This window comes from Macrobrachium rosenbergii, chromosome 55, assembly GCF_040412425.1.
Source record: "Macrobrachium rosenbergii isolate ZJJX-2024 chromosome 55, ASM4041242v1, whole genome shotgun sequence".
Taxonomy (NCBI): Eukaryota; Metazoa; Arthropoda; class Malacostraca; order Decapoda; family Palaemonidae; genus Macrobrachium; species Macrobrachium rosenbergii.
This window is the reverse complement of record NC_089795.1, coordinates 41432768-41447767: the sequence shown is the minus strand read 5'-3', so window position 1 is coordinate 41447767 and position 15000 is coordinate 41432768. Positions and strand designations below refer to the sequence as shown.

The 15000-nt window shown below is 36.0% G+C and overlaps 1 protein-coding gene across 1 annotated transcript in view; it reads right to left on the bottom strand.

The window, feature by feature from the left end:
* LOC136835169 (mucin-2) overlaps nt 1-15000 on the bottom strand; it is an 85807-nt gene that overhangs the window by 4359 nt on the left and 66448 nt on the right. The window contains exons 4-13 of the mRNA XM_067098378.1: nt 12461-15000; nt 9762-9923; nt 8648-8822; nt 7158-7437; nt 5709-5858; nt 2931-3110; nt 2321-2463; nt 1858-1993; nt 993-1160; nt 1-219 (exon numbers count right to left, since the gene is read on the bottom strand). The exon at nt 1-219 is cut by the window's left edge and continues 5 nt beyond it; the exon at nt 12461-15000 is cut by the window's right edge and continues 556 nt beyond it. Of these exons, the coding sequence (XP_066954479.1) occupies nt 1-219; nt 993-1160; nt 1858-1993; nt 2321-2463; nt 2931-3110; nt 5709-5858; nt 7158-7437; nt 8648-8822; nt 9762-9923; nt 12461-15000 (4153 nt within the window). The remainder of the gene's footprint in view (nt 220-992; nt 1161-1857; nt 1994-2320; nt 2464-2930; nt 3111-5708; nt 5859-7157; nt 7438-8647; nt 8823-9761; nt 9924-12460) is intronic.

Here is a 15000-nt window from a genome sequence, read left to right as displayed (position 1 = left end):
GTGAACAACAATGGGTCCCTTTGCTCTGAGTTTCTTGCGCGTTCTTCTTATGTCTAAGATGTAGGAGATAAATGCAGACTCTTCGTTGGGGACTCCTGAGGCGGGCCAGCCTGTGAACCACATGTGAGCTATCTCCCTCACCAGGTTGTTTTCCAAGTTTTTCAGCTGGACGTTGGAAACGACGTATTTCTCTCGCATGTCTCTTGATTTGAGTGTTACCTGCCGGGTGTGAGTAATGTTTGTTATTTTGTCTTTATTGAAGATTTTTTTGCAACAATGTACTTATATAGGCGGCATATAGATCCTATATCATAACTTCCATACAAAGTATTATTATTATTATTATTATTATTATTATTATTATTATTATTAGGGAGGAGACCTTCTCTGAGGGCAGAAGCATTAAAAATAATGGTTATTTCTACGGCATTCAATTTGTGTAGTCTTCTCTACTCATCTTACAATCTTCCTTTCATCAGCACGTAGCTAGTATATCAAGTTTCTTAAGGACATGTAAAGTTTTCTGTTGTCTTAGTTTTATGTATTGAAACGTTAGAGGTAATAAAACTAACACAACAGAAAAACTTTACATGTCCTTAGGAAACAATGTACCAGCTACATGCTGATGAAAGGAAGACTGTACAACGAATGGGGAAGACTCTATACAAACTGAATGCCATAGAAACAGCCATTATTATTATTATTATTCGGAAAATAAACCCCTAATCATATGGCACAAGCCTACAGGGGCCATTCATCTAAAATTCAAGCTTCCAAAAAATATGGCCTCCATTTGGAAGAATTTATAGAAGAAAACAGAAAATATAAAAGAGGAGATCAGTTATTAAAAAAGAAAAAAGAAGATAAATAAATCAATAAATACACACATAAAAATACAAATAAATGAGTAAAATAGAAGGTTAATTGTTTTACAGTAGTAAAATGCTATAATAACAGAGATTTGCAGTAACTATCATGGGTACGCAGCTTACCTGGAAATCGCCATATAATCTGTGGCAGTCTAACGTTTCTGAAGGCGGCAGGTAGTCTGCACACTTATCTATGCCTTTCTCGACGAAATCTGTCAACATCACCACGACTCGCGTTTCCTGCTCCCAAATCATCCTCCAGAAATCAGCAACTGTGTCATCTAGAGGAGCCTGAAAAAAAGTCACATGAGTTTTTGAAGAAACATTTGATAAAATTTACGGTATAAAAAAGTGTGTGGACAGACACCTTTATTGAAAAAAGAAACAAATCTGGTTTGTTTTCATGACAATAGGGAGAATTTGTGGATGAAGAAATTCTTGGAAACATTTTTACAGAAGTGCATAAATAGCACCAAATGAATAAATAGACACCTTTATTAATAAAACAAATCTTTGTTTTTTCATGACAATATGTAGAATTTTTGGATGAAGAAAATCTTGGTAAAAATTTTAAAGAAGTGTATAAATAGCACCAAATGAGTGCATAGACACCTGTATTAAAAATCTGGATTGTTTTCCAAATCTGAAGAATTTTTGGATGAAGAAACTATTTGTAGAAATGTTTAAAGAAGCGTATAAATAGTACCAAGTGAATAAACGGACACCTATATTAAAAAAAAACAGATCTGGTGTGTTTTCATGACAACATTTAGAATTTTCGGATCAACTGCACGGAAACTTTCTTGGTTCAATCAATTTCATTACATTATGCAAATAATAACTTTCTTGGATCGACAGGTTTTATGCAATACACGAACAGCCCCTCTCTGGGTCAATACCTTCCATTACAATAATGATACCTTGTAAGAGTGATAACTTAAGGCAATGTAAAAGTTTTTCAGATTAATAATAAATAGAAGACACTTACTTGTGTTGCAATATAATATTTAGACTCGTTTCTTGGGCCTCTGACATAATTTGCATTGATGTACTCAGAGTTTGGCGAGTCCCTTAAACACTTCAAAAGGACTCTCGTCTCTGGCACAGGTATCACATTGGCATACCTGTAAAAAATATATTTCGTCATAGGCTTTATTAAGTAAACATAACCACTCGCTTCGTCCTGTTGGTGTCCATTAAATGATGAATTTCACAATAACAATTCTGTACTTGTATCTTTTAGAATCTATGAAAACGAAGTTAAGAATATTACTAAAGGCAAATACAGAGTAGAAACACAAGCAAATGCAGCATAAGAATGACACTGTCATTTATGTGTGCTTCCCACAAGCACATGAAGAACTAAAAGTAATATTATGTATCTACTGGATTATGATACAAAATCTATAGTCTCAGAAAATCTCCCCACCACAAACCTAAACATCACTAACCTGTTTTTGTCTTCAACGCCAGCAGGCAACTCGTCATACTTTGGCATGTTTACTGGTATTGTTGAAAATTCTTCGTGCACTCCATCAATATCAGAAATGAAGTGGGTGAGTTTGGCAAAGTTGAGTGGACGCGATGGCCCGTTCTGGAAGAGAAGACAGAATGCTATGAAAATTACTGGTATACATTTTTAAAAGGGGCATATGTAAATTAACTTTGCCATGGGAAACACTACACACAGTAACAGTGATGAAATGAGTTCATTTGCATAAAGTTGTGTGACTTAAAGATAAGAGGGTAAGTGTAAAAATAATATGGAATTTGAATTTATAACTTCTACAGAGTTCAGGCTTTGAAATGATGACAGGCTGCACTGGACCACGGTTAGAACCAGTGGGAAAAATGAAAGAATGATCGAATTATCCAAAGAAACTTTTGACAACACAATGAATAAAAGTAACAGAATCCTTTAATAAATATCCCATCTTACAAATTGTAACTGTTGTCAGCGAAGCTCCCCTTTTTCCATCTATTTTAATTTTCTTTTTTGATCTTGGAAGAATAAAGGCCACGGCCTCCTCATAATGAAGCCACACCCACAGGGCTACTTACAGGATCATCGAAGGCTTGGTTCAAGTAGGATTTCACCGATCTGCCAGAAGCTCTCCTTTTGCTCTTCCTCCTGAAGGAGTGGTAGACGGACACGCTGTCCATGCTGTAAGCATCCATGCTGACGGGCGTGCAACGCCGGCCGTAGTAGTTGTTTGTGCTGCCTCGTTTTTTCACTATCATCTGGAAATGTATGAAAGGCTTTATTGCTGTACAAAATGAAGGCATGTCTAGTTCCTACGAAATCGTTTCTCCTTTTCTTGAGAAGACTGACATACATCTTTATCTAAATGTCAAAAGAAACTATGACTGGAACTGCAATTGGAATATAAAATTTAGGCCAGAGGCCATGCGCTGAGACCTATGAGATCATTCAGCGCTGAAAAGGAAATTTACAGTTAGAAGGGCTGAAAGGTGTAACAGGTGGGAAACCTTGCGGTTTCACTGTGAAAAAATTGTTAGAGGGTGGAAAGGCAGGTGGAAGAAAGAGAATATGAACGGAATTATAGTAAAAGGAATGAAAGAGGTTGCAGCTAGGGGCCGAAAGGACGCTGCAAAGAACCTTCAGTAATGTCTACAGTGCACCACGTGAGGTGCACTGACGGCACTATCGTCCTATGGGGAATGAAACTGTGATACTTTTTTCCTTTCTTTTACCTTCTTTTCTCACATACTACTGTAAGGGAGTAAATTCTCACATACTACTGTAAGAGAGTAAAATAAAGTTCTTTGGAGTATTACTGTGCAATGCTATTATTCCCTCTGGTCTCTTCCCACTTAGCTACCAGGCTTCTTTAATTTTGTCTTCTTCCAATTCTTATCCGTCTTTTTAGAAAAAATCCTTCGAGTCTGGACTACAAGAATCTGGGAATGTGATTCAGTGATCTACTAAATCTACTTTATAGTAAGTAATAACAAGAAGCTTTACTCATAGTGATGGAACTGAATTTGGAGCTGTTTTGTCTTTCTTCCATGGCATAAAAGATATGAGGCAGATAGAGGGGGGGGGGAATCATGAAATCTAGGCTATAAAGGCAACCATTGGGCGATTTCAACCATTCAGCGCTTAAGACAGTGAAAAGAGGGAGTTCGAGTGGTTGGACAGCAAGATAAAGAGATTCAGAAAATAAATGAGGTGGAGTGCAAGGATCTAAGGGTGAAACTGGGATAAACCCAAAAGGCTGCACCAAGAAGTGATAATTAGAGAGGTTGGAGAACAAGAGGGAAGAAAGGCTAAAAAGTCGGAGCAACTACGGGCTGAAAGGATGTTGCAAAAATACCTTTCAGCAGTGCCTACAGCACACCGCATGAGGTGCGCTTTTGGCACTAACTCCTTATGAAGAAGAGAGCAATTTATCCTTACATACAAGAAAGTGTACCTTCTAGGTATGCAAGCATTTACGTCTTCCTGAACAGATATGTCAGGAATTAAAGGAAAAAACTTCGAGAATTTTCAAACGTTCAAAGAATAATTTCCACATTAATGAGACGTCATGAAATTCCAAAATACAAAAGCTTCAATCAGAGATTTCTGTTCTAGGTGTTCCAAGCATAGAATTCTACTATGATTGCTAAAGTCATGAAATTATATTACTTGTATATATAAATCTACACAGAATTCTACTTTGACTGCTAAAGTCATGAAATGATATTACTTGTATAAATAAATCTAACTGGAGAATCAAGTCGTGAATGCTTCAATCTGAAAGTCTTTTATGCTTGCTTCTGTCATGCATTTATGATGATGAATGCTTCAGTTAGGGAATTCTATAAAGAAGGCATCTGTTATGAACTTCTGTTATAAAATTAAATAAATATTTTAGTCGCTGACTTCTTTTTACAAACACTTCAGCATTGAACTCTATTAATTAAGAACATTTCAGTGTTGAAGTCCTATTCTGCTTAACTCAGCGACTGAAGTGAGTTATGCATGTCTCAGTCAAGAACTTCACTAGAAATACTTATATATGTTTATGAAATTACCGAATGAAAGTTTCAGTCTAAGAGCTCAACTATAAATGAAAAGAGGGAGTTGGAGTGGTTGGACAGGAAGACAAAACAGAGGTCCAGAATGTAAAGGAGACGACGTACAATGATGTAAACGTGCAACAGGGATAAAACAGTTGCACAAAGAAATGACAGTTAGAGGTGCTGGACAGCAAGACTGAAGAAAGGGAGCGGGAATGGAGATAGTGTAAAATGCTAAAAAGTGGGTGGGTGACCAAGTTCTAATACTCTGGATGCGGGTTCGAATCCCGCTACGGACATCGGAATTACACCACATTTTTGCATTTGGAGTTAAGGCTTTGTAGTGACAAGCGTATCCAAGAAGTGTGAAGAAGAATTCGAGAAGTTAAGAGGGCACTGTGGTTATTACTTACAGTCTTATTTATTTATTAATTTGTTAATTTATCTGTTTTCCTAATAACTGATCTCCTCTTTCTGTATTTCCCATTACCTTCTTTCACTTCTTTCGAATGAACACCATATTCTTTGGAAGCTTGAATTTCATGTCAATGCTAGTTCCATTTGAATAGGGTTCATCTTCTGAATAATAATAATAATAATACAATTACATAACCTAAGTACTGCCTACAGATATCACTTGAGGTGCACTGACAGCACTAACCCGGTTTGAGGGTTACTAAACCTGACCTTCGCTAACTAATCAAAGCCATTTCAAGCCTATGACGACTTAGGAAGCAAATGATGGCCTTTACGGCTACTAAATCTGATCTTCGTGAAACCATATATGCCATATGAACCCAAGAGACGACTTACGAAGAAAATGATGGCCGTGATGACAGACAGCATCACTATCGTGGCGATGACGATGCTGACGATGGCCGACGTGCCGATGGCTGCTTCTTCTTCTGCCAAGACGGTGGCGTCGCTCGAGTCTCCAGGACGGACCAACTCCAGCTGAGATACCTGGGTGGGTGGGAGAGGTGGTGGTGATTATTATTATTGTTGTTATTATTATTATTATTTATTATTATTATTATTATTATTATTATTATTATTATTATTGTTCTAAAGGGTCCACAATAATATATCCCAGAGTAGGGTTCGAAAGCTTTTGAAAATTTTGCACGAGCCTTAAACAATTATATTATTGTGGACCCTTTAGATCATTTTATGAACTCTCGTGATAGAGAGCTTTTTTCCCCAATTATTATTATTATTATTATTATTATTATTATTATTATTATTATTATTATTATTATTATTATTATTATTATGTATTCTTTATTAATATTATTATTGGTAGTAGTCATACTATTAACAAATTTTTTTTCAACCACATGAATTTAATGGCTGTCATTTATGACAAAAAGAAATTTAAATTTTTACTATGTTTTAAGAGAAATGTGGCATTGGACAACAGCGACGAAATGATACTTTGATTATTATCATTCGTTATGTACTTCAAGATACATTTTTTCTCCCTCTCATTTCATACTTGTGGATTTGTTTTGTGAAAACTTTAATAATTATAATCTTTTTGATCTGTTCCACATGAGTGTGCAAGCATTTTTGATGATAACAATAATATAATGATAAAAATAAAATCCTTTCGGGTTCTGTCAATTCTCCTTTGTAATCTTATATAACGTTACATAGCCTCGGACTGTGTGGGCTAAGGATATATGATTTTATATAAGGCAGTATATTGAAGAATCAATAAAACCAAGGCGTTTCTTATTTCCGTCATGAACATGACTTTATAATCAACTCCACTTATTATAATATTAATAACAATAAAATCTTTCTTTTACTGTTCCATGGTATGTTTAACATTTTAATTTTTAGTAATAACAGCCTTTATATTATTCCACAGTGTGTGAAGATATTTCTGTTTTTTAGTAATAATTGCCTTTTATTTGTTCCATACGCATGTACAAACATATTTATTTTAATAATAAGTCTTTATTATTCCATATGCGTGCGCAAATACTTTTTATTTTCAATAATAATAATAATAATAATAATAATAATAATAATAATAATAATAATAATAATAATAAAGAATATGCAGTCATTAGAATATCAATAATATTAATATTGTGAAAACAAAAATATTGTACAAATTTTGTACATTTTGCGCTGAAGCCTTCATCTTTGTCCCACACACCTGGAGAGCGACCGGTATAGTACACACTGCATAACATTCAATCACAGATTTTTCTATCTGCTTCCTAAAAAAAAAAAAACTATACATTAACAAACCTTCGCTCTCAAATAAGTGAGGTCCTCGCTGATTTCCAGATCCATGGGGAAGAGGGGAAACATTTCCGTCAGGTTGGGATTAATCTTCCCCGATCTGGTGACGTAGAAATACACGTTGGTCACTTCGTCCTGTTTACCGAGGGACGAGTTCACCTTCCCTCCGAGATCCATCTCGGAGTCTGGGACGCCCCCGTGTACCTGGTTTATGTGCTCGTCACCAGGGGGCCTCTTCGGGCCGCAGTTGGGCATGTTGAAGAACTCGATTTCCGGGATGGGGAAACTGGCCTGTGAATTAATATACACAATAATAATTACACACATGGCCATAATAATAATAATACATTATTATTATTATGACCCTATTCATATGGAACACACCCAAGGGGCCACTGACTTGAAATTCAAGCTTCCAAAGAATATGATGCTCATTAAAAGTAAGAGAAGGTATAATAGGAAATACAGAAAGAAGAGATCTCACTTATTTCAAAGAAAAAAAAAAGTTAACAACTTAAGGAATAGATAAAAATGTATTAAAATGCAAGGAGAATAGCATTAGGGTAGTAATGCATTACATTTATACAAATAGATAAAAAATGGGATCTCTATTCCCGCTGGAATCTCAAAGGTAGTAATAGCTTAATTCAGTATTTCAAATGGCAACTAAAGTTCTTATTATCTTTTCGTCTTAAGAAAGCTAGGTCAAAAATAAATGGGGAACTCTAAAATAAGTCTGCGCAGGTTTTCGTCAAAATGTTAGTCTGTGATTTTATGCACTGCTATAATAAGAAAGTATAAAACCTTTTTAGCATGTTTGTTCTTGTGAAGCTGACTCTACACGGACTTTATTTAATTCCTTGAACATGGTCCTACTGTCTTCTACAAAGCTGTGGTTGAAAGTCGTTCCAGTCAAGAAATACTACAATGCTGCAACTGAATGGGCATTCCAGTCACAAGAATTCTACATGGCTACAGGCGACTGACTTTCCAAGGAATTCTACAGAACTACAATTAATTGAATGTCGTTCCGGTCAAAGAATTCTACATGACTGCAGTCGAATGACTTTCCAGCAAAGGAATTACCTCAGCAAAACTGAATATCATTTCAGTCGAGTAATTCTACAGGACTGAGGAAGACTGCTGTTCCAGTCACGGAATTATACAGGACTGCAAGTGAATCTAATTCGAGTCAGGGAATTCTAAAGGACTGCAGTCGAATGTAGTTGCAGTCAAGGAATTCTATAGTGATGCAGTCAAATGTCACTCTAGTCATGGAATTCTACAGGACTGCGACTGAATGTCATTCCAATCAACAGTTGAGGAATTCTAGATAACAGCAGTCGAATGTAATACAGGTCCAGAAATTCAAAAGGAATTCTAAAGCTGTAACCCGGTGTCTCACCATGCAAAGAATTCCACCGAACTGCAACCGAATAAAGATTTCTACATGACTGAAAGTGGATACACTAGAAAAGGTTAAGTAAAGGACGTACCAATCCTCCTGCAAGTGTTGGCTAATCCACTCAGCAAACATTGTTTTGAAGTTGTTTTCGTGATGGCAGAAATCTTCCTGGTTGTAGGCCACCAGCGCCTTCACGTAGGGTAACGGGCGTTCGTACATTGTTCCATTCGGGAATTTCTCCGACGTGGTGAGAGACGGCCTGGAGTCTAAAAAGGGGTTGAATAAAAGGTTCTTCCATCAGTATTTGTACGAGAGTGAAAATGTGTTTGCTTGTCCAACTACTTTAAAAGTCATAAACAAAAATTAATGTTACATACTGACTTGGCAAAACCATTCAAGAGTTTTTACGAAAAAATGGTGGTGAGTGAAAATAAACAAAACTTTTTTGTACACTCAACATTGCGAAATTAATCCAACTTCACAGCATAAGGTAAAAATTAATCTAGAACATTTTGTTGTGAAGAAAATATAGAACTTTTAGAGCAATCGAAAAGAGTTACTGTTAAACAGAGGTTAACATTATGACAGTAGATTAAATGCGTTAATATATTACACAAAGTTGATTTATTAAACTAAACACTAAGGTAATTAAATAAGCAAAAACACAGCAACAAGGCGATTCTAGGCACTCGGTAAAAAAATGAATAAGAGCGATATGGCAACAGCTTCAGGAAGCCAGCACACACAAAAACACAAACGTTTAGCAATCACACAGAGATAAGTGGAAAAGTGTAAAGAACACTTGAGGATAATCTAACTGATATTTTGTATGTTTCATAAGATTTAAGCTTAGTCCTGAAAATATCACGCGTATGTACAAAATAGGTGTAGAATTTGAATTTAAAGTTCTTGTCCAACACTCTTGGAAATTTGTGGCGACCGATGATATGTTTTGAGAAAGTTAGAACTAAATCAGCGTCACAATGCTGCCAGAACAGATTTTTTTTTTTTTTTTTTACTGTTTAGTGACGCTAAACTATGCAAAATGAGAAAAAGTAAAAATCATGGTAAAATACTCCTTACAAACATAAATTACTAAGGATTTACTCCCCCGGGAACACATCATAGAATCAAGTATTTGAAAAATTCATGGAATTCCCAACAGCCTCAGAAATCCCACTTAGACCTATATTCATGTAACGCACCTGGATACAGGACTGTTACAGTTAATGTACTGGGAGGTGTGGTTACAGGTGGGTAGGTGGGTGGGGAAAACTCCTCTGTCGCTTTTGTCGTCACGTCTTTTTCTGTGGTAGAGAGAGGCTCCTCTGCGACGACTGCCACTTCTTCAGTGCCTTCTGCAGGTTCTGACAAAGAGGTAATTCAGTTTATATTAACACGCACAGTAGTGTGTGTGAGTTTTTTAATTTTGGGAAATGAAACTGGTTTTTTCTAGGAATGAATTTTTTCCAGACATAGACAATGAATTTTTTTTTTTTTTTATAAAAAGTCATTTTTTTGGCATGGACACTGAAATAATTTTTTTGGCATAGCAAATAAAATTCTTATTCTGCCAAAGAGAGAAACTGGGGTTTCTATTACTAAAATAAAATCTGATTTTTGTTACAGGGAATAAAGACAATATTTTTCTTTATACAATTTATATATACTTTGTAGACGGTGATTTTTGTTTCAGGTGTGAGCAATGAAATCAACGGATTGGCTCTGATACAGGGGAAATGAAAACGTTTTTTTCTAGTTATACAAAATTAAAAACATTTTTGTTCCGCTTTGGAAACAATTAAATTTTGTTTTCCGCTGTAGTCTACGAAATCTGAATTTCAATGACCAACGAAGACCCTCAACATAAATTCAACGTTATATATAGGTGCAAAAAAAATAAATAAAACACGAAATGGTTCATTAGTATCAAAGTCATAAAGTCATCTGATAACAATACACACATATATGTACATGTGTATATATATAATATATGTGTATTAAATAAATTACATATATGTAATTACATTTTATATATATATATATATATATATATATATATATATATATATATATATTATATGTTGTTTTATTACTAAAAACATCTGATAACAACAATTGAAGGATGACCTCACAAACACACAAATATGTACATGTGTGTATGTATATATATATATATATATATATATATATGAGTATATATATATATATATATATATGTATATGTATATATATATATATATATATATATATATATATATATATATATATATATATATATATATATATATATATATATATATATGTGTGTGTGTGTGTGTGTGTGTGTATTAAATAAATTGCATATATATAATTACATTATATATATATATATATATATATATATATATATATATATATATAGATATATAGATAAATATTATATATGGAGTTTATTACTAAATAACATCGAATAACCCCTTCCCAGCGACCTAGATTATTTTCCCCTAGACCCAAACCATCTGTCTACGTATATTTCAGAAAACATCGAAGATGGCAGAAAGACCATAAACATTTTATTACCGTGGACTCAAGACAATTAAAACAATCCCTTTGCCGAGTTTCATTAATTTTGAGAATAAAGTAGCCACCAGCTCTCACTCTCTCTCCATTGCTTTCCCTTTATTTATTAATTATTTCGTTCCTTCCTTGACTTTTATATTTTCTTTCAAGCGGTCCCAGACTAGATACGGGCATGACGTTGCCTTCCCCATCGGCCGCTGCATTAACTGGAAATTTTGTCCTATTCAGATCGAAATTGCTATCCAAGAGTTTTTTTTATACTAACCCTCTACTGTTTTTTTTTAATGAGAATTTGTATTTGTTTATTAAAGTTTGTTCATCTGCTAATTTCACCTGTCTTACTTGTTTCACGTTTGATATTCTATAATAATATGCGAGTAATCATAATGATAACAACAGCAATATAAATGCCAATAACTAGTTACATAATCTGAAGCCCAATACGTCACTTACGTCATTCTATCTTTGCTTTCAAGCAATATTAGAAAAGTAAAAACGAAAAGGACATCAACTTGCAAAGAATAGAGGGGCCCATGTACGGAAATTTAAAAACAAAGCATATAAAATAAATTAAATAAAATAGAAAACAGATTAATTCACCTATAGTATCAAGAGGAGAATCCAAACAAATTTAAACAGAATTTGTATTTTTCTGCCCCTAAGTATGCACGTTAATCAAGCTCTCAGACTCAACTCAAAGTATACGGAAAGAAAAAAAAATTGAAAGCAATCAGTTCCAAGGTTTCTGCGGAAGGATAATTATGGTAATTAACAGCATTATTTACATTACAATATACAGTACATGTCCACTGATGTTATAACATACTCTCAACATATTTCATTAATTCACTGAGAGAGAGAGAGAGAGAGAGAGAGAGAGAGAGAGAGAGAGAGAGAGAGAGAGAGAGAGAGACCCTGACAAACTGCTACTTCTCATTCCGTTACATATTTATTACTCTCCAGTAATAAAAACACATTCTTTCTGTTTGTCTTCAATGGTTAAGAAAAAAGCCACTGTAGAAAACCAAGTTTAAGTGAATATATATAAAACATGAGCTTTCGACTTTCTTTAAGGTCCTCCTCACTTGTAGAGGACCTTAGTGAAGGTCAAAAGCTCCTGTTATATATTCATTCACTTAAGCTTGGTTTTCTGCAGTGGCTCTTTTCTTAACCATTGAAGACTCTGGCAAAGATACTGCAGCACATTTTCTGCTAGGTAGCCTTTCGAAGATTACTCTTCATAAGGGATGACAAAGCACTTTTCTGAAGTTGAATTAAAAAGTCCAAATAATGACGTCAACTTCTCTAGATAAACCTCAACAAAATACCTGGCTTTACTCACCCTTTGCATGGGGCTCTTTAGGGACGGTGCCCTCTACTCCTCCTCCAGCCTCTTCTTCCTCCAAGGGTACTTCAGGATTTGGAAAAACTGTTGAAACCTCAACTTTCTCCTCTGTGGCTGTTGGGATAATCAGTGAAGATAAGTCTGGAGTAGTAGGAGATGGGGGCGTGGGGGATGAAAGAGGCTCCTCTTTATCTGAGGGAGAGGGATCAACTGGGGAAGACGAAGTCTCGGTGAGGGAAAGATCAACAGATTCAAAAGAAGGGACTGAGGTCATATTGGCACCCTCAGTCGGTGATACTGAAGGCTCCGATACAGTGGGCGTTGGGGAAGGAAGAATCTCTGTGTCAAAGATAGGCGTGGAAGACGAAGGGGGTAACTCGACCACGATCATGGAGGGATCAAGGTTTGTTGTCATTGTTTCTGATTGCAGGACGTTAATACTGAGTGGTAAATCTGAAGCTGTAACTGAAACATCAAATGATGGCGTTAATGGTACTGATGTGGTTTCACTGTTAGGTTCTGGGGAAGCTGTTGTAGACAATAAAAGATTTGAGGACATTAATCCATCTAAGGACACTACACTGGAAACTGGTTGCTCATCAGTAAGATGGTGTTCATCATTAAGAATACTGTCATCAAATACACTAGACACATGTACATTTAATGAATCTGTAAAGGAAGGTGACTCAAGCATTGTGCTATGGCTTTTAGCTGGTGCAAAAGTGCTGGCAGTTATAGCAGTGACAGCTGGAGTAGATAAAATATTAGTATTTTCAAGCATTAGTTCACTAGAAAGTTCAGATTCAGGTTTATTAGTATCACTAGTTATAGGAATGAAACCCCCTGTTAGTTCTGGTGGTATTAGAGATACAGAAGAGGATGGCGTATCATCAGGGTTCAAAGTGGATGTAGGGGTTACTTGAGTATTCTCAACAGACTTTTCAGTGAGTTCAACTACTGGGGTCCAATCATCATTGTCAACTTTGGTTGCAATAGGTACTCCCTCTTCTGCATCGGGTGAAGACTGTAGTGGCCAAGAATCCTCTTTGGGTACTATTAAAGGGTCTCCTGGACTTTCATGGTATTCTAGAGTTGTGTTTAAGGGGGAATCAATGTTAGCTTCTTGAGCAGGAGGAGGAAGAGTAGGTTCTGAGCTATCAATAGGCACTGGTACTGGAGTGGTATCTGGAATGGCGCTACTTCCTTCTGTTACTCCAGCTTGTTCATTATCAGACGTTAAAGAAATATTACTAATTTCAGTTTCTTCTAGAGGGATAACAGTTGAGAGTGAAAGATTACCTTCGGGGATTTCATCTGCAGCTGGAGTTGTGGGAATATCAAAATCTGAAGGGTTTACTGAATCATCAATAGAAGGATCATATACAATAGAACTCGTTAAAGTAGAGCCTAGATTAACGGATTCTGCAATAACTTGAGTCGGAACAACAGATATGGGGGGATCTGTAATAGTGTCTGCTGATATCTCAGTTGAAAATAAACTAATAGATGGAACTACTGAAGATACAGAGTCTTCTAGTAATGTTCTCGAATCTAAAATATCTATAGTGGTTGTTGGTGACTCAATAAAGGGACTAGTGAACTTTGAGCTCATCAGAAGTGAAGATACTAGGTCGGTGTCTGAAGACATTTCTTCAGCTAAATCACTAAACTCATCTGAAGAAACTAAAGCAGGGACAGCAGTAGTCATTGAGTCTATCACTGGAATACTGACTACAAGAGAAGTTAGAGTAGTATGCAATGCCCTTGTAGTTGAGGACTGAGTGGGCACTGACTGAGATAAAAGCATCCACAAAGGAGTTCTAGCATTCTGCAAAGTACGGGCAGAGGTAGGCTTTACGCCACCTAATGAGTTTGTGCGGGGGCTAGATATTAGCTCACTCTCACTCAAAAGTTGTGAAGTAGAGGTTGCTGAAGTATCAGGCTGTGCAGCACTTATACCTGATTGATCCTCAGTTAAAACTGCTATTGGATCAGTTGAAGTTAAAGCTGATGTGAAGTCTATTAAAGATGGCGTTGCTGTTTCAGTGTCTTCTTTTCCATGTAGAGGATCTGGAAGGCTCTGCGAAGGCTGAAGTCCACCAGTAGGATTAAGGCCATTGGGAATGTCAGATACAAGTGTAGTAACATTGTTGTTGTAACTTTCACTAGCTAAATCATTGTCAACAATTTCTGTTTCAACTGAAGGCAGAATCTGAGTGGGAGCTCCTGAGATCTTCGTTTCATTTAATGAAATTTCAGGAACAGGAACAGGTGACTCAGTTACAGGTAAAGTCTGAGGATCTGGTAGTGTTGGCGTGACAGAAACTGGTTCCGCTGAGTGCACCACAACACTTGATTGCAGCTCTGGTATGCTAGAAGCAAGCTCATCAGCAGGAACAATGGGACCATGCGCATTTCCTTGATCTAGTGACCCTGACAGATTGAAGTCTTCAGGGTCATACAGTGGTCCAGGAGGAGGAGAAGGAGCTGCCGAATTTAAGTCAAAATAGTACTGTGTGACAGGTACCTTGCTTACA